We start from the raw sequence: 18,995 nt of genomic DNA on the forward strand, positions 1-18,995 counted from the left end.
ATTTTTAAAATTAGCGGTCATCAGCGGCTTGTGAGCCGCTGATGACAGCTATTAATTTAAAGGGGACAGTCTGCTGAACAGTTCTACTATAAGCTGACCATCAGCTTATAGTAGAACTGTAAATGCCAGGTCCGTACGACGTACTGAGCTGGCCAGCTGGAAGCACTTTTGTAGCTCCGTACGACGTACGTCCTTGGCAGCGAAAGGGTTAAAGTTTTCAAATTTTCCAACTGGTGTGGGCAGTGGACGAGGGTCATCATTACAGCCCAGATAGCAAGGATAACTTGGCACAAACTTGTGGCAGGGTTAAATTGTACTTCTTTTTAATTTGCAGCACACATTCCCTGGCAAGATGTAGACTTGCAGAACACTTGCAGCACAAGTTCTAGTTGACACTTTTTAAATTTGTAGCAAATTTGCTTGGCAAGTCTACAGCAAGAGTCCTGCAGGTCTTAGCTCTGCAAGTCTACAGCACTTTTGCAAAGCACATTGATCTGGAGACTTGCAATGCAGACTTGCTGGAATTGTGCAAAAAAATTGTGAAGCTTGGCAAGTCTAGCAAGTCATTTTCAAACTTGCAGCTCAATTGCTTGCTATATGGGAGATAAGTGGCACAGGGACTGAGGGGGTGAGGCAGGTGCTCTTAGTTGTGAACTAATCCTTTAAATGCAACACAAAGCAACTGAAAACATACTAAAGCTAACTCCTAAGTCTGATACATGGCCCTAAAGGTCAGATAGAGGCAGATTTTTCTTTTTAAAAGAAAGTTACACATAGACAGTATTGATCTGTCAGGTGATCACATTCTAATGACAGTGATTACCCGTTTGAATAGAACACCTGTTCTGTTGCTGCAGCTGCTAGGTTGCCCATACATGGCCCAATTCCAGCCAGGGCAGTGCGGATTGAACCCTGTTGCACTTCCATAAGGGACCTATAAAGGTGTCAGAGGTTCTTGCATAGTTACATATAGTTACATAACATTTGAGGTTGAATAAAGTCGCAGGTCCATCAAGTTTAACCTATTGCGTGTATGTATGGGATTCTACATGTGCATGCGTGTGTACGAGTCCCTGTGTGTTCTTGTCTCTAAGAGTACCTGTAACCCTGTATGTTTCGGTCTCTGAGGAAGTTGTCCAAGTCCTCTTTGAATGATTCAACACAGAGGCGTAACTAGAACCTTCAGGGCCCCGGTGCAAGAAACCATGAAGGGCCCCCCCCCCCAACCTCACGGCACTGCATGGTTAACAGGAAGGCTGCCGAGGTCCCAGCAAGCGTGGGACCTCAGGCTGTCGCTTGTTTAAAATTATAGTGCCGGTGTTCTGTCGAGAACGCTGACCCAATATCTGTGTTTTTGTACAGACCGGGAAACCGGCATTTATTTACAAAGTATTCATTTGTAATTGTTAATTGTGACCAGTAATGATATGCCGTCCATGGCAGTAAATGATGGGTGGCAGTAAATGATGGACGGAATATTATTATCGGTCACAATTAACGATTTTAACAAAATACTTTGTGAATAAATCCCGGTTTCCTCGATAAAGGTTGGTGCATTGCTGTTTAATCATCATACAGCAATGCAGAGTACCACCAGCTGTGCTGGACTACAAGTCCCAGCAACACACACACTCTCTCTCTCTTTCTTCCCAGCACCCCCTCCCACTCCAAACTTACCTTACCTGTCCTGCAGGCCCATGGCCCTCTTCCTCGTCTCGGCGACCAGGGGGTGGAGCTAAGAGGAGATGGCCCTCTTAGCTCCGCCCCTAAGAGGCGGGACCAGCTCATTCTCCGGGATCAGTGACAGCCTCTCCAGCCCTTTTGCACAGCCGCCCGTACATGCTGCGGGTGGCTGTGCGACAGGGAAGGAGCAGCACGATCGCGGGGGGGCCCTCTACTTCCTTGCTGGGCCCCCCCCCCAAGTGGCAGAACGCCAGGGCCCGGTCGCAATTGCGACCCTGGTAGTTCCACCAGTGATTCAACACTCTCGGCTGATACCAGTGATTCAACACTCTCGGCTGATACTACTGCTTGTGGCAGCGAGTTCCAGATTCTAACTGCTTGTTGGTGAGATTCAGCATAGCAGGTTAAATGACTAGTGCCTCACCATCTGTTGTGCTTGCGTTACCTTTAGTAACTGCCTTGCCACAACTACTGTACTGTGTACATGATTATCTCATTTACAATTTAGTCTGTATCTGTTGAATGGATGCAGTTTTATGACAAATTTTGACTAACACTCTGCCTTGCCTTTCTTTGTTTCAGTGCCAAAATGTGATTGAAAGCTCCCTGACTGTTGCCAAAACTCTTGCAGACGATGTTGATTTTCACTCATTCCCTTTTGACGCTTTTGGCAAAGGGCTCATCAAGAAAACTCGAACAAGCCCAGATGCCTTTGTCCAGTTGGCTCTCCAGCTGGCACATTTTAGGGTAAGCTTTGAAGTAATAAATGGCCACACGGAATTTTTCTTTTTTTTTTATTCTTTATTTATAAATCAAAGTTTTTCAGGACAAACAATAAAACAAAAAAGAAAATAATACAGGACAAGGTATTGAGTACATAGAATTACATTGTCAGCCGAGATGCATCAAGATCAGCGTTTTACAATAGATTAGTCTGTAAAAGACCTGACTGCAACTATAAGACATAGTAGGCAGGCTCCAGGTACGCTGAGTAAGTCCAATCATGTATCTCATAAGTCATGGCATGTACTTAAAAAAAAAAAGGGGGATAAAAAAAACCCCAGGAAATCGGTAGATATATCCAATAATGGCTCGATTGGAAAATGGTAAGTTAGTTTGTTATAATTAAAAAGCCCTGCCTTCAGGTGATTCCATGTACTCCATCCAGTAAAACCAAGTCCTGGAGTATTGCTCATGTCTATTTTGCCACACGGAATTTGACTAGAGTAGCTCTTGAAACTTAAGCTGCAAGCGATGTTTTACAACACATCCAGACTCATAAATATGGTCCATTTGCTCCTAGTTTGAACAATGGCTACGTTATCATCCATAACGGTAATGTTTTATTTCAGAGGCATTCCTGCGGTTATTATATTTTTGTTTAAAAAGTATGACAAACCGATCAATTCACTTGTCACCTCCTTTTGCATTTTTATTCCCTGCAGGACAAAGGACAATTCTGTCTGACATACGAGGCCTCCATGACCAGGTTATTCAGGGAAGGAAGGACCGAAACTGTACGTTCTTGTACTATTGAATCCAGTGAATTTGTTTTGGCCATGACAGATCCCAAACAAAACGTAAGTACTCAAAGAGTAACTTTGCCCATATCTACAAAATAACAACAAAGGCACCTATACAAATGTTTAGTAATGACAATCTACAAACACAAACTTATAGATAATTGTCGGATTTTCATTCTTTGCATACCTTATTTTTCTTTTATTTCCCAGTCTTTTGACAGTGGCCATGTTTACTAAGGGCAGATTAATAAATCTCCCTTTACTTCCTGGAACTCTGGCACATGTAACCAGGACATGTGACCATGCACATCATCTCAGGAGAGGAAAATGCCTTTCCCTGAGATCTTGTGAGATTACAGATAAGATTTCCCAGCAGTGCTCTGTTAATATAACCTCCCCAGGATGCAATGCTTGGGCACAATTACATAATTTGTGCCAAGGTGTAGTGGCGTAACAACCGAAATTGATTTAAAAAAATAAAGTTTCAAAAAAAATAAAATATTAAAATTTGAAAAATTAAAATAAAAACGTGTGTGTGGGGGGGAGGTGCAGGGTACAGTTCCAGTGGTTGTTTATATAATGGGGGTGGGGCGAAAAAAAATGTCTGCCCCGGGCGCCCAGAACTCTGGTTACGCCACTGCCAAGGTGGACCAGGAAGTAGAAAAAAAGAAATTGTAAGTAAAATAAAAATATGTATGTTTAGCTAATTAATGTAAGATTATTTCATATCAGCATGCAGAGCTGTATGCTGATGTGATTTTTAGTCAAAGGGGGTAAAGGACACTTTAAAGCAGACCCTTCAAAAACGTTATAAGTCTACCTGAATAAATTCTTGACATGTCACAATATAAAGTAGCGGCATTTGAGGAAAAAAAAAATACCTCTACCTTACATAATTAAGAAGCAGTCCTTGAGCTCCAGTCATGTGACTTTGCCTAGCCTCTAATGATGACATGCGCAGTCTGCTGCAGGCAGATAGCAGCATGTCCTCAGTCTCCCCTCCCTGATCAGGCTGCAGCATTGTAACTTTGTAGGAACCCACAAATTTACTGAATACCTTAAAAGCTGATCTATGTTAGACATTTGTAAACACAGCCAGAAACTCCAAAATTGTCTCTGTGTCGGCATGTTTAGGGAAAACTGCAGCTATTGGACAACATTTTCTAATGTGTCTAGTGACCCCCCCTCCATCCTTCTTAGTTTCATGTCTATAATAAGGAAGTTAATTACATTTCCTTTTTTTCTTGCAGAATGAAGCGAAAATTAAATTATTCAAGACAGCAGCAGAGAAGCACCAACAGATGTACCGCCTGGCTATGACGGGAGCTGGAATTGATCGTCATCTCTTCTGTCTCTATGTGGTGTCAAAATACCTGGGGGTTGACTCTCCTTTCCTTAAAGAAGTAAGAGATCAGTCTATCAATCAGTAGTCCTTTTTATTAGTACAGCTTATATCCTAACAGATGTCTGACACATTTTAGACAGTATCACTTATGGAAAATGTAAAAAAAAGCTGAATTCCAAGTAAAAAAAAAAAAAATACTCAGTTAAAATAAATATATGGAAAATGTTCTACCTGCCAAAGCAGTTTTTAATGCTGTTCAGTCAGTGCCCTGGTTCAGGCACTCCTTCCACCCATCACAGCCATATCCTGGACCTCCCTGCAGACTGCATTGCAGGCAAGCAGCATTGCATGGTCCAGGACCCACCCGAGACTTTGAATGGACAGTGAAAGAACAACACGACGCTCATGAGCCTCATCACTCTGCTCAGTCTGCTCTCCTTTAGTCTGTTTGTTCCTTTTCAGCACATCTGCATTGAAGCAGAGCCTGATTGGTTCCTAGTGCTGGCCTTCCCTCTTCCAGTCTCTATCCTGCTGCACAGTGGATTACATGAGGCAATATCTGTACAAATTTTTATTGTTATACTAGTTGCATTCAAAGGTAATTTAATGTTTTTTAGTAAATGCATAACTACATTGGGTTTGTTTCATATCCACTTGGAATTCAGCTTTAAAGAGGGTCATTGCTGTCCTCCTTCTAAAAATGGCTATCATATTTTCTGAACAAGCATGCAGCAAGTGTAGTCAGAACTCCAATGTTCTCGGTGCCTCTAACCTCTGATACATCACTAACTGTAAAGTGGATAACACTTAACGCTCTGCTCTTCTTAAAACTAACACTTCACCCCTAAAGTGATGCCCCAATGCTTAGGCCATCGCTATAACACCCTTGACATAAAACATATCTCAAGATAAAAGTTTTTCTCTTTAGTTGACAGTGGAGACGAAGCTCTGGATTCAAATTATCATAAAATTGGTCAGATCGTGATAGGACACAATAGCTCTAGCGAGGCCACTCTTGACAAAAATTTGGTCTCTCTCTCTCAAACAAGGGGCCCAGATTTGAAGATTCACATGTGTAAAGTCTGATGACAGTGCCAAACAAACAGTCCAAAAACGTATTGGTTCACAAACAACAACATAGTACGGCCAATGCATTTTAGAAGCTCAGAGACCTCCCTATTCTTCAAGGCTTATACAGTGAGTGGCCAGATTATTATGATCACTCCATCAGTACTTCGTTGGGCCACGAGATGACTTCGTTGGGCCGCCTCGTGACTCCACGAGATGTTGAAAGGTGATGCGAGGAATCTGGCACTGCACTGTTGCCCTTCTGTTGTCTTGTACCAGTCTTGCCACTCTCCGATCTGCCCTAACATTGACTAGTCGCTGACGGCCACAATTCGCACGTTCAGACCCAGATTTTTGGCTGACAGTCCAGTCTTTAAACACTTTAACAACAGCTGCTCTTAAACATTTAACGAATTCTGCTGTTTTGCTGACACTTGATCCATGGCTCCGAGCGCCAACAATCATCCCACGTTTAGAGGCTGTTAAATCGCATTGTTTACCCGTATCTTCAGAAAAAAATCGCTTCTACTGTCGCGGTAAACAACCTGCTTCCCTATTTATAATGGTCTGGCCCCCTAGCAACTTCAGCAACTTCAGAATTAGCAAAACTTCTTAACCTAAAGCTAGCAGATTCCATTCCAAAATGGAACTGTGCCAACTGAGAACTGGTGGCGTCGAAGCACTAATGTGTTTTCATTTTAATTAGTACCATTTCATTTCAGATTAATGTTCTGTAATGTGAATCATTTTGAATGTATTATGCAGTTATCTAGGAAGATGCTAATTTCACAATTTCATTCCCAAAGGTCCTGTCTGAGCCATGGAGACTGTCCACCAGCCAGACACCACAACAGCAGGTTCACCTTTTCCAGTTGGAGAAGTACCCAGAAAATGTTTCAAGTGGCGGTGGATTTGGACCTGTAAGTGAATTTGATTGTTTCTTTTATTTTGCTATGAAATTGTAGTGATTGAAAATATTGAATTGAACTTTTATATTTGTATGGTCACCTACTATACCATGTTTTACAAGCTGCTAGCCCTGTAGGATAAAGTATATCTAAAGACTAAACCTTGTTTTTGTTTAAATAGAGTGTGGAAAGGTTAGAACCTCTATCATGTTTTGATTGCTGTCTGTGCCTGGGGAGATTCACCCCCTCAATTTTCCCTGAGGACTATTGTCAGCAAGACAGAAAGTGATAGGAAATGCAAAATGTATTTAAAAATTGATCCCCATTTTAAAGAGACCTCGCCGCCAGAGCATGCATATTTTATGCATGTCATTTACCTGTTAAAGCCTTCCTTGTGCAGACATCCAGGCCTGTGAGACGTCGCCATCTTGGATGTGATTCAGGCAGACTCAGAGCGGTCACTTAAGTGACACTTTATAGGATTCCCCTTACCTCCTTCCTTAGCAGCTGCACAAAAAGCTTATGTAGGGAGTGGCAAAGGAGTTGGGCCAGCACAGAGAGTAATTAGTTAACTTTGATAATAATTTTAAAGGCATATTACTAGTGCATACAAAAGTTTATGGAAAGGAACAATGCTGCAAGTAAGCATTTAAAATACTTGATTTTTTTTCTGTGCTTTTACTTGCAGTTTTTTTAAGTTGTTGGCAGGGTCTGTTTAAATTTGTAGTTGTACCTACTGTCTGTGCTCAGAAACTGCCAGAGTGGGAGCCATCTTTGTTGCTAAACAGAGACATCTAAGTCAAACAAGGGATTTTTGTTTTAGCATAATTGTTAAAGCGGACATTTAGCCATATCTTTCAAAATAACAGCAAACACACTTTTAGAAATATTTAGTAATGACAATCTACAAACAGATACTTCTAGACAATTGCCGACTTTTTATTCTTTGCATACATTATTTCTCTTCTCTTCCCCAGTCTTCTGGCTGTGGCCATGTTTACTAAGGGCAGATTACTAGCTTTCCTATTAGTTCCTGGATTTCTGGCACATGTGACTAGGACATGTGACCATACACATCATCTCAGGGGAAGAAAATGCCTTTCCCTGAGATCTTGGGAGATTACAGCTGATATTTCCCAGCAATGCTCTGCTAATGACAAGGAAATCCCAGTGTGCACTGTTTTGGCAAACTGAAGTCATTTTGCCATTTCTAAGCAGGAAGGGAATGCTCTGCAAGTGTAAGTATTTCATAATCACAGCATTTTACACCTGGCATGTCTATGTTATTATTAATCATCATACAGAGGGATGCATTGGCAGAATAAGATTTTTGAGTGTAAAGGTCTGCTTTAAGATTATATCATAGTACATTACTGAAAAGTTCCTACTAACAGTTTGATGTGTTTGCAGGTTGCTGATGATGGGTACGGTGTCTCCTATATCATTGTTGGTGAAAACCTGATCAACTTCCACATATCAAGCAAATTATCCAGTCCAGAGACAGTAAGTATAATCTATGCTTGCTTTCCTTTGTTTTCATCATAATACTCATGGAGACTCTGCTCCATATTCAGATTCATATTGTTTACAGGAACTCCAGGATTTTCAAATGTTAACCCTTGCTGTGGGGCTGCCCCTGCACCGCAAGGGTTAACTCTTCGTTTTGGACTAGGGTCGCAGGATTTTCAAATGTCAACTCTTGCAGTGGGGCTTCCCCCGCACAGCAAGAGTTAAAGGAGAACTATAAGGTGAGTGAAAATCACTCATCCTCATAGTTCGAGCTGACGTGTGACAATGAAACTGTCACAGGTTGGCTCAATAGATCAGGGAAGTGAGCGAATACGTACCGTCGCTCGCTCACTTCTCGCTCTATCCCTACAGAGAGCCGTGACTGTCACTCACGGTTCCCTGCAGGGATTCCCCCCTCCCCTGTCCGATCCTCCAGCGCTGACTGGCGGAACGGACGGGGCAGGGAGCGGGTACAGCTGGCTCTGCCTCTAGATAGGCAGAGCCAGCTCTCAATCCCGCAGCTGGGTGGATCTCGACAGTAAAGTCGGGATCCGTCGCGGCTGCGGCGTCTCAGTATACCGTGAGCTTTGGGTGACGGAAGGACGCTGGTTTGTGTCCTCCCGTTACCCTTAGGAGAACTATGGGGAAAAGCCCTGACCCCATAGTTCTCCTTTAACTCTTCCTTTTGCTCTAGGGGCGCAAATAAAGAAAATATACTTACCTGATCTTCGATCCTACCATGACTGCTAGACCGGTCCCCACAGCCTCTTCGCCCCCAAGCTCCAGCAGTCTAAGCCACGCTGACTTCATCAGGTCTAATGTAGGTCCATTCAAGTGCATTAGATGTGAGGATGCCGAGGGACATACGACAGCTGGAGCGGAGGTAGAGAGAGGTGAGCAGTCACCGCTACAGGATCAAGGATTGGGTGAGTGTACCTTCTTTAGCCCATTCCCTAGACCAGAATGAACAGTTAACCCTTGCAGTAGGGATAGCCCCACAGCAAGGGTTAACTTTTGAAAATCCTGCACATCTGCTTTAAATCTTATGGTAGAAAGCATACAAAGGTCTGACCTAAGTGATGAATGCCTTGTGATTAGGGGAGCCATCCAGTAAGGATTGTCCTTGCAAGTCAGAGGTTCCCCAGCTTATGTCAGTTTTTGAAGAATATTTAAAGGCAACTTTCAGAAAAAAATTGTGGAACTCCCCTATCTGTCTGTCTAGTAAGATTAAAATAAACACTTTTGTAAACTAAGAAAGAAATCTTGTATTTCTACCTCTGTAATACAATAAGACTCACAGGCAACTATAGCATTTTGCAAGCAGTGCCAGTTTTCACCAGCAGGTGAAGCTGCAGGCAAACCTGCATCTCTAACCACATCTTCTCCAAACCCAGGCGAATTAGAGGGAGGTGCCAGAAATAGGCAGGAAACTTTTGACATGGAAAGTGACACTGAGCCATGCCACAACAGAAGTTATAAGCCTTAGGCAATAGTATAAAAAATAATATGAAATGATATGTTAAGCAACTGATGCTTTTCTGTTGCTTACAAGAAGCGTACAATGCAACAAGAGAGAATACAGAGACCTGAGTCCTGCTCATAAGCTTCTTGTTGTGAATCACTGCTCTAACCCATTCACCAGGAAACTATGCCATCTTAAAGCAGAAACAAAAAATACAAAAATAGAAATGAATAGTCTAGTAAAAGGTAAAATATAAAAAAAAAGCTTTTGCTGCAATACTTACCTTCAATCTGGTGTTTTCCCCCAACTAAATTCCTCCCTGCCACTAGATGGAGCTCATTCTTAATTGAGTACTGGCCAGCATCTTTCAGTCCACTTTTGAGAGCCCAGGCTGTCCCCCTGGGGGTGCATTATCACATCAGCCTGGGCTCACAGTACTGTAGCAAGGTCTTCCCACCACCACCAGAGATAAGAAAAGACCCCTGACATCAGTGGACCAGCATATATTTATGTACAGTATCTCACAGAAGTGAGTACACCCCTCACATTATTGTAAATATTTTATTATATCATTTCATGTGACGACACTGAAGAAATGACACTTTGCTACAATGTAAAGTAGTGAGTGTACAGCTTGTATATCAGTGTACATTTGCTGTCCCCTCAAAATAACTCTACACACAGCCATTAATGTCTAAACCGCTGGCAACAAAAGTGAGTACACCCCTAAGTAAATATGTCCAAATTGGGCCCAATCAGCCTTTTTCCCTCCCCGGTGTCATGTGACTCGTTAGTGTTACAAGGTCTCAGGTGTGAGTGGGGAGCAGGTGTGTTAAATTTGGTGTTATCACTCTCACTCTCTCATACTGGTCACTGGAAGTTCAACATGTCACAGAACTCTCTGAGAATCTGAAAAAAAGAATTGTTGCTCTACTGAGCTGCAGCACGGTGGCCAAGACCATACAGTGGTTTAACAGGGCAGGTTCCACTCAGAACAGGCCTCGCCATGGTCGACCAAAGAAGTTGAGTGTACGTGCTCAACGTCATATCCAGAGGTTGTCTTTGGGAAATAGACGTATGAGTGCTGCCAGAGGAGTGGATCAGCAGGAAGCAGTAGCTGCTTATGTACCAAGCAAAAATGGCTGGCCAAGATTACATATATAATTACATACTGTAAAGAAGAAAAAAAAAGAATATTAACCCCTTTATGACCTAAACCTTTTTTTTATGCACCTGTTTTAACCCTTATAATCCACATTTTAGGCCAGAAAATTATTTCAAACGCCCAAACATTATATATTGTTCGATAGCCAAGACCCTGTAGAAAAAAATAGTTAAACTGTTTTTTTTGTTTTGTTTTTTTTTTAAACTTTAATTGCTATCACATAGGGGGGCTTACAAACTGATTACCACATGTGATAGCAGATTGGTAGTGACAGGTACTCTTTAAGGTGATGCTGGGGGTCCAAAAGACCCCTAGTATCACCTGTAAACTCTAAATAAGCTGTTGAAGTGCCGATCACACTTCAATAGCTTATTGCTGGGCTTCAGGAGCCTAGCAATGCAGCTATGGGACCGGCAGTGACGCAATACATGTTGCTCCTGGTCCCATAGTATAGGGAGGAAATCGGTGAAGGACGTTCACCAATCTCCTCCCCAGCTTCCCATCAACACCCAAGAAGCTGGTCCCGGCTGAGCGGAGCCCGGGAAACACGGCGGGGGGGGGGCTGGCCCTTTTACCGGCCTGGAGAAGCAATCTATTGTAAAGCCGACAGTCGGCTTTTCAAATACAAATAGAGTCTGTTTAAACGGACCTGGTGCCAGTGATGTACTATGGACGTCACTGGTCACTAAGGGGTTAATAATAGATTAGATAAAGACGTTAAGGATAGATAGAGAGGCAGGCATGGAAAGATAGAAAACATTAAATAAGCCTCAAGTTTTTTTAAGGTAGAATAACGCAAAAGGAACAAAATAACCGTGAGAACGTTTCTTAATGACTCAAAGTGGTTTGTGGCTGGAAACTTAAATTTAAACATGCTAGCAGAACCATAGCCTTGTTTTTTACATTGTGGATATGAGAACACCAAGGACTAACCTTTCAATTTCTGTGTTGGTTTGTCATATGTTAGTTTTTACTAACTGGAATATAAAATTACATTGTGGAAGCACTTCAGAAGCTCTGGCTGGATAGTCCTAGAGGCAAGGCTAAACTGTAGCATGTGCATCTGCCTGCTATGTAGCTCAGCTGGCTGCATATTGATTCATCAAAACATGGAGATCACTGCACCACTGTGCCCGCAATCTTCTCCCCAACATGTCGGCTTCCTGATTGCCCGGGAAGCCGGCTCAATGCCACCGGAAGTATCGGTATCGGCGAGTACCAACAGCAAAATATGGGTCTGGGAAGCCGGTTTCCCAGCCAATCAGCTTCAAGCTGGCCAAACATGCAGCCGGCTTCACAGGAAATCAGGAAGCCGGGCAGCGAGTCATTACCCGCTGACAGGCTTCCTGATTGCTCGGGAAGCCGGCCCCATGCCACCGGAAGTACCGGTATCGGTACTCGGTATCGGCAAGTACCAACAGCAGAATATCGGTACTCGATACCGAAAAATGGGTATCAGTGCATCCCTACGTACATATAATCATATGGCAATTTAGCACACTGTCTTTGTTGGTCCCGGGTTCAGTTCCTTTAAGTCAAACTACCCGCAAAAAATGTGTACGTTTCTCCCATGTTCATGTGAGTTTCCACTGGTCAGTTTCTACTCTAGTTTCCTCCCAGAAGCCAAAAACTTACTGGTAGAATGTTCAGCAGACCATGGTTGTGGTCTGTTCATTAGCCTTTGAACACCTTCAGGGGCAGGGCCTGTTATGGATGCTTCTATGTACTCTCTAAAGAATGAAATAGCCATCGCTATGTGAATAAATCAATTGCATTTGACATCATTTTGTTTGCTAATCATTATAATATGGTGTCTATTAAAAAATGATCACTGTGTCAATTAAGATACATTCATTTTTTATTTTCCTCAGGATTCTCATCGCTTTGGACAGCACATCAGACAAGCAATGCTTGAAATTATGGGTTTATATAACATCAGTACAAACAACTGCAACAAGGCCAAGAAGTAAAACACTCACCTTTTTCCAAGAGACCAGAGAAACCATTTAGACCCAAATTCCAGTTCTAAAACATAGACAGCGCAACACAAGAAGACGGACTCTGTAGTTGCTGAATGTAGTGACTGCGAGCACTCGGTCATATCAGACCTGTTTACCTTCCTCTGGTTTATGAATTTTCTTTTATACTTTTTATGTTTCAAGGCCTGTGGAACGTACATACACTTCATATTGTTTCAATTGCTGCTGGAATGTCAGACGGAAATGTTACAAGGGCTTCTTATATTTTGGAATAGTATACATAGCTCTGTTATAACCTCGTTTGCTTTACTCTGAACATTCACATTACTTTTTAATGTTTTGATTTGTTTTTAACTCGACTGGAAACCATCCTTTAAGCGAGCCGTCTATTTATTTATTTTTTGCCAACAATTAACCCCAAAGAGGGTTGATACGGGGATCAAAAACCTTATCTGCATCCAAGTGCATAAAAACTTATAAAGCATAACGGGGACCTAGACTCAGGCAGGCTTATTCTTAAAGCATGTCTAAAGCTAACAGCAACAATTCAATATATAGCAGCTTATCAGTCCTTAGATGTGGTGGCTGTATTAGTTTTCTTTTTTTTTAGGCTTTTTTTCTTTACCCTTACCTGCGAATAACGCACTTCCTGTTCCTAGGTGGCTATGCTCACTCACTTCACTGTATCTATGAAGGAGCCATGGTTGTCATACAGGCTGGACTTCAAACATGTCTATTGGGGATGAGGAGATTAGTAGTATAGGAAAGAAAGATAACGATTTTGCTATCAGTCCATCTCACAGGAAGTGATACAGGTAATTTCTGTACTTGACGAAAATGGTCTTAAAGAAAATCAATGCAGCTACCGCATCTAAGGACTGGTAAGCTGCAATATATTACATTTTCATTCTTGGGTATAGATAACCTTTAAAACATTGTGAGATAAGTCAGTAGTGAATGATCTAAAACTTACAGTAGGAATTTTGCAGCTGCTGTTTAGCCAAGGCTCAACTTTGTTATCATTTTTACATCTCCAGGCAGCATTCCCTGTTTCTTGACCCTGAGTCCTGATGACACATCAGTGTAATCCAGTAGTCAGAAGCAGTAAGTGGGCAGGATACACTTCTTATAATGTAGAACTCTGGATAGGCTACTCTGAAGCTAGAAAAACAGAGGGTGCCTAGGCACCATCTCATGTGCAAGTGCACTGCATTTTCTAATCAGGCATTTTTTGCTAAGATACATGTTCTACTATTTGCTTTGTCACATTAAACCGTGCTAATAGAGCTCTGATTTACAGCCAAGTTTAGATTTTAAATATAGGTCCACTTTAACATTTTCTACTGTAAATATCACATTAACTGTTCAATGTTACTTTGCTTTTAAAGGTGTTTTCCCTGGATGGGGACCAGATTTTCCACCTTGAGAGTTCCCTAAACATATAACCTGACATAAGAATCTAACCAGCGTATGAAGGTGTGTTGTTAGACTTATTCACAGATAGAAGGATTAGTGCAGTAACTCATAGTGACCAATCACAACTCATCTCTGAACTGATCTGACAAGAATTTTTGATATCCAGTTGCTAAGAGTGGTTGTACTTTGCTGTTCGTAATTGAATAAGCCTGCAGCTGGGATGTGTCAAATGGTTTTTAGTACAGGTATGGGTACGAGTTAACTGACCAATGGTATTTTAGCCTAGAATTTTTTTTTAAGATGCATAGGCAGAGAAGGTATATTTATGTACTGAACAGAGTTAACCTAGGGGACCTGATATTATTACCAAATGTAACTTGACTAGGACGTTAGTTGAAAGGACTTTGTGATCTTAATAAGTACTTGAATATATGGAGGTATTCTATGTAACATATAAAGCTTCAGTTTAATTAAAGAATGAGCAGGGAGTGGATAGGGTAATATAGATGTATATGTGACAGATAAGACAAGCTAGCAGGGTGCTTTAAAGTTAAATTATAGTCTAGTAAGTGTACAGAGCTGCCACTTAAGTGCTTTATTTGATGCATGTAGGTTAGTTCCAGAGATCCTCAGAGGCCTCAAAACCTTGGAAGCTCTAATATCCAAATATTGACCACTTCCTGTAGTCAGGAGTTGGGGCTCATTCCCTACTGCCTCCTGCATCTTACTGTTGGCTGGTAAGGTCTCAGAGATAAGACAGTAGTGAGGCAGGGCCTAGCTCGACTATGGGAGCTGGGTATTATCTCCATTTTAGAGTGCTCTCGGTTTCATGGATCCTAGAGCATTATAGAACAAAGCTGTACAGGTACCTACTATACCATGATGGTGCCAGCTTAGTACACTTCCCAGGGCTACAAGTACACTTAAATCAAAAATGTTCAACTTTTAACATCAGTACAGTATTGATTTGAAATCTTAATGGGCCTCATAAAAGTGTTCATTGTGTCTGTGTTTTATCACAACCATTAAGATTTTTTTATCCTGTGTAACTAATGTACACCAAAACAAGGTCTTCTGTAATCTGATTGGTTGTTATTGGTAGACACTTCAATTTTATATAAGCAAGCAAAGCTAACCGATTACCTAATTTACAGTATTTTTACAGTACTTATAAAGATATTGCTGATCTGTAAGTAGGTCCTGTACACAAAAGGGTTGGCATTTATGGCTCTCCACCAGCTTTAGCCATGCTTCTGTGTCTCAACTCCATAAAATGTGTATTTACAACTGCACAAAATCTGCCATAAAATAGATAAAATGCATATTTAAACTAGATAACATAGATTGTGGGCAGTAGCAGTAGAGCAATACTGGAAAAACTTCAATAGCTGGAATGGGTGCACCTTATGACTTTTTGGGTTCAACTATCTATACCTTTAAGGCTGAGCTGCAATTTCCAAGACCTACATCGGACCTTTGCTTTGTAGCCATATTCATATGAAAGAGGTTTTCTTTTGAAGACTAAAGCCCTTTCAGACACCCCCCCTTCAATAATCCAATCTGTTATTTGTTGTAACCGAGGGGACTTCACCTGCAGCACCTATATGGTTTTTAGAAACCAAGCTTGCGTTTGCTCAAAGCATTCTGGCACTTGAGAGTTTGTGACTGGCCTTTGTAAGTAACAACCTTGGGAGACATTACTTCAGTTTACATTTATGTAAATGTCTGTGCCATATTTGTAAACTTTATTTAGACATCTTAAATGATGATCTGGAAAAGTTTGGCATTTTGGCCACCCCTGTGTCAGGAGAAAAAAATTCTGTGACAGTGCCTTATGTATACAAGACTCCCAAACATGCATGCTATGGTGGGGTTAAAAATACCTTTGAGATATATATAAAAGGATATTAGGTGAGTGACTGCAATAAAATGGTGATTTAAAGTATACTGGGTTAACTGATAGAAAATCCCTATTGAATGGCTCCAAATGCTTCAGTGCCCATATACTGAGTACCAATAACATTTTGCAAGTGATGGCTGAGTATGCAACCTTTTGTACTGTAGAATGTCGACATTTTATAGGATACCAATAGCCTATTTTGTAAAATGCTTGAATGTATATTAGGGTATGTTCTAGAATCATAGAGATGTGGTTTTATTAAGAGATCGCTACCCAAATCTCTTCATTTTACTTTGGGGAAGGTTTGTGGCAGGAGGCTGTGCATTAAACCAGGGACAGAGACCTAAACATTATCAGGGTTATTCACTAAAGGGTGAAGAGTTTGGAGAAGGCCAGAGAAGTAAACAATCTAGGAAAACCATAGCTGATTTGGAAAAATTCCCCAGTTCAGCTCACGTTCCAGTTCAGCTATGTTGTCCTAGATTGTCCACTTCTCCTGCCTTCTCCAAACTCTTCACCCTTTTGTGAATAACCATGTATAATCCTGGCTTTGAGAAAATAGTGAAAACTTTAAAGGTGGGGATTTTTGAGCTGGAACTCCTCACATTTCTATATGTTCTGCCTTTTACTTACCTCAGATCAGTGGTGAACCTTTTGAAGGGGCCCATCCCAGACCTAGTGGTAGTCCTAGTCTCTTTCAAGTCAGCAACGCACTGGGCATGCACAGTCTATTCTCCTAAAACCCTAATTGACACGCTGTCTCCCTACAAGCTTGCAAGTAGACAGTTTTTCCATGAAGGTATAGTTATCCTTTAAATTTCTTTCACAGCAGCTCCACTTCCCACCATTCTGCCTCATCATTCAAATTCATAACATCTCTTATGAACGATTCTCTTCCATGAATGAATTTCCACCCTGTTGGTAAAATGCTCAATATTTCCCAGTCTATAAGTTGTTGCACAATTTTTTTTGTACAGTAAAGTGAACCAAGATCATCAGATCAGACAAAAAAATAGTTCTGTCTGGCTATGGTCATCCTGAAAAATCTATAATTAGTCTATATATTAGCAGTCCCAGTTGTCTAGATCTAGTGAGTACTTCTGGCAGTCTCCTCTGCTCAGATTTAAAGGGACTCTTTTGCCATCTGAAGAAAGTTGAAAAAGCTGCACCCTGTAAAAGAAGACTTTTAATACTTACATGTGTCCCACGCCGATGATCTTTGCTCTTTTTAAAACCGTCTGCTGCCAAAACAAAATCTGCATATGACACACTTTGTGGTCCCCTTACCTGTATCACTGCCTGTACTGATTGATGAGGTTTTATATAGTCTGAGGAATCTTTAAGATCCAACACACTTTAGATGCCTGGTGCCCTGCTGTCTACTGTGGTTCCATCTGTTGGTACCACATCACTGCAGAACAGAGTAGTGACATAGCAGCCGGCAATTCTTCAGACTGCATGACCCTTCACAAGGTGGTAAGGGCAGTGATACAGATAAGTATTTAAAGTCTTCTTTAACAGGAAGCAGGTTTTTCAGTTTTCTTTACGTGGCAACACTCCCTTTAAGTGTCAGCCTCCATTAAGGGTTAGTCTACATTTGTGGCCATGTTTTATATTACATCCATGTTTAGGTTGTAACATGAAACATGGTGATATTTCACAATTGCCCTCCCTCATACTGCTCCCCCATAGCTGAATCAGGGTGCTTCTCCCTGCATCCTTCTATTTGCGTTTGATTCAAAGTGGCTGAGTGGCTCTGCCCACAAAGCTGTATCATCCAATCACAGATCCATTTATAGGGATCTGTGAATGGAAAGACTGCACCACGGCAGAGGGACTCGTAGATCTCATTGGAGCACAAGTGCAATGGTGCCCCTATAATTGTAGTCCATTAATTACTGCCTCCAGCTCCATGTTTCGTTACGGATCTGGGGCTGAGATGTAATATTGCCGATGCATTGAGCAGTTGCAATGCTCTGCAGGCTTTAATGTAAAAATGCAATAAATGCACATGTTTTCTTATTAATGTGGGTGCATTTATTCAACTTTTGCAAAAGATAGACTATGCCTTTAAATTCATTGGAGAATCCTGGAACACTCGACGGTTATGAGCGGCAGGAGGGTAGAAAACAGCAAAGGAACCTCTAAGTTTTGGATCTGAATGCCAAAGCTTCAGAAGTGAGTATCATTTTACCCAACTTCCACCCAAAGTAAAATGAATAGTTCAGCTGTAGAACTTATTTAATGTTGGAGCCTGACAAACTTTACACAATTAAAGGCATAACTGTGCCATTACTTTTTTTTTTAATTGAAGGCAGTTTTACGTTTTAGTTATATTTTAAACAACGAATGTCCAGTATGAGGTGAATGGGTTGCTTTTTTTTTTTTAAAGGTGCATTTCCCCTGATATGAATGTGCTTTGTGAACTATGCCTTTAAAGCAAATACCAGCCTTAATTTTAATACGAGTCTAGCTTTTTTTTGATGTTATTATGCTTATTTAAAGTGTTAATTTTATAGGCCGTGAAGCCTGTAGTAGAGTGTTGTCATGGTAACGTTTAGTGGCTCTTGGTTACCTCACCAAACAGGGCTAGGCAGACATAAACAGAATGAAACATGAGTTTGATTGTACAGTATTAAAATGAACAAATTGTTTAAAACATACACTATTTGGGGGGATGTGCACCTTTAAATGTACTGTATAACCTTTGAACTAGGAATTGAAGGAAGCTTGTTATACCTTGTACATAAACTCTATTGCTCATTCAGTTTCATCACAGTGTCTCACATAAGTATAGCTGCTACTATGAGGAGGCTGTATAAATGTGCACTATTTATGACTAACTAGTGTCAAATTAGAATTATTTAGTGGAATCTGTTAATGAATTCAGTGGTGTAGGTGAAATCTGACGTACACTCGGGTTTTTACATATTATAGAAGCTGCCAATGTAAACTTTTGTTCTGACAGATGAGAAATGTATTTGAAAAAAACAAATGTTCTTTTTCTTCTATTTAATTTGAATTTGAGTTCTCTGAA

At 41.2% G+C, this 18,995-nt stretch overlaps 1 protein-coding gene across 2 annotated transcripts in view; it reads left to right on the forward strand.

The window, feature by feature from the left end:
- CPT1A (carnitine palmitoyltransferase 1A) overlaps positions 1-13,098 on the forward strand; it is a 72,672-nt gene extending 59,574 nt beyond the window's left edge. For both annotated transcript variants that reach the window (XM_018567180.1, XM_018567181.1), the window contains exons 14-19: positions 2,266-2,430; positions 3,129-3,263; positions 4,457-4,609; positions 6,426-6,539; positions 7,938-8,030; positions 12,535-13,098. In XM_018567180.1, coding sequence (XP_018422682.1) covers positions 2,266-2,430; positions 3,129-3,263; positions 4,457-4,609; positions 6,426-6,539; positions 7,938-8,030; positions 12,535-12,633 — 759 coding nt within the window. In that variant the 3' untranslated portion in view covers positions 12,634-13,098. The remainder of the gene's footprint in view (positions 1-2,265; positions 2,431-3,128; positions 3,264-4,456; positions 4,610-6,425; positions 6,540-7,937; positions 8,031-12,534) is intronic.
- Positions 13,099-18,995: the final 5,897 nt, after the last annotated feature.

Source organism: Nanorana parkeri, unplaced genomic scaffold, assembly GCF_000935625.1.
Source record: "Nanorana parkeri isolate BGI_ZX_2015 unplaced genomic scaffold, ASM93562v1 scaffold1017, whole genome shotgun sequence".
Classification (NCBI taxonomy): Eukaryota; Metazoa; Chordata; class Amphibia; order Anura; family Dicroglossidae; genus Nanorana; species Nanorana parkeri.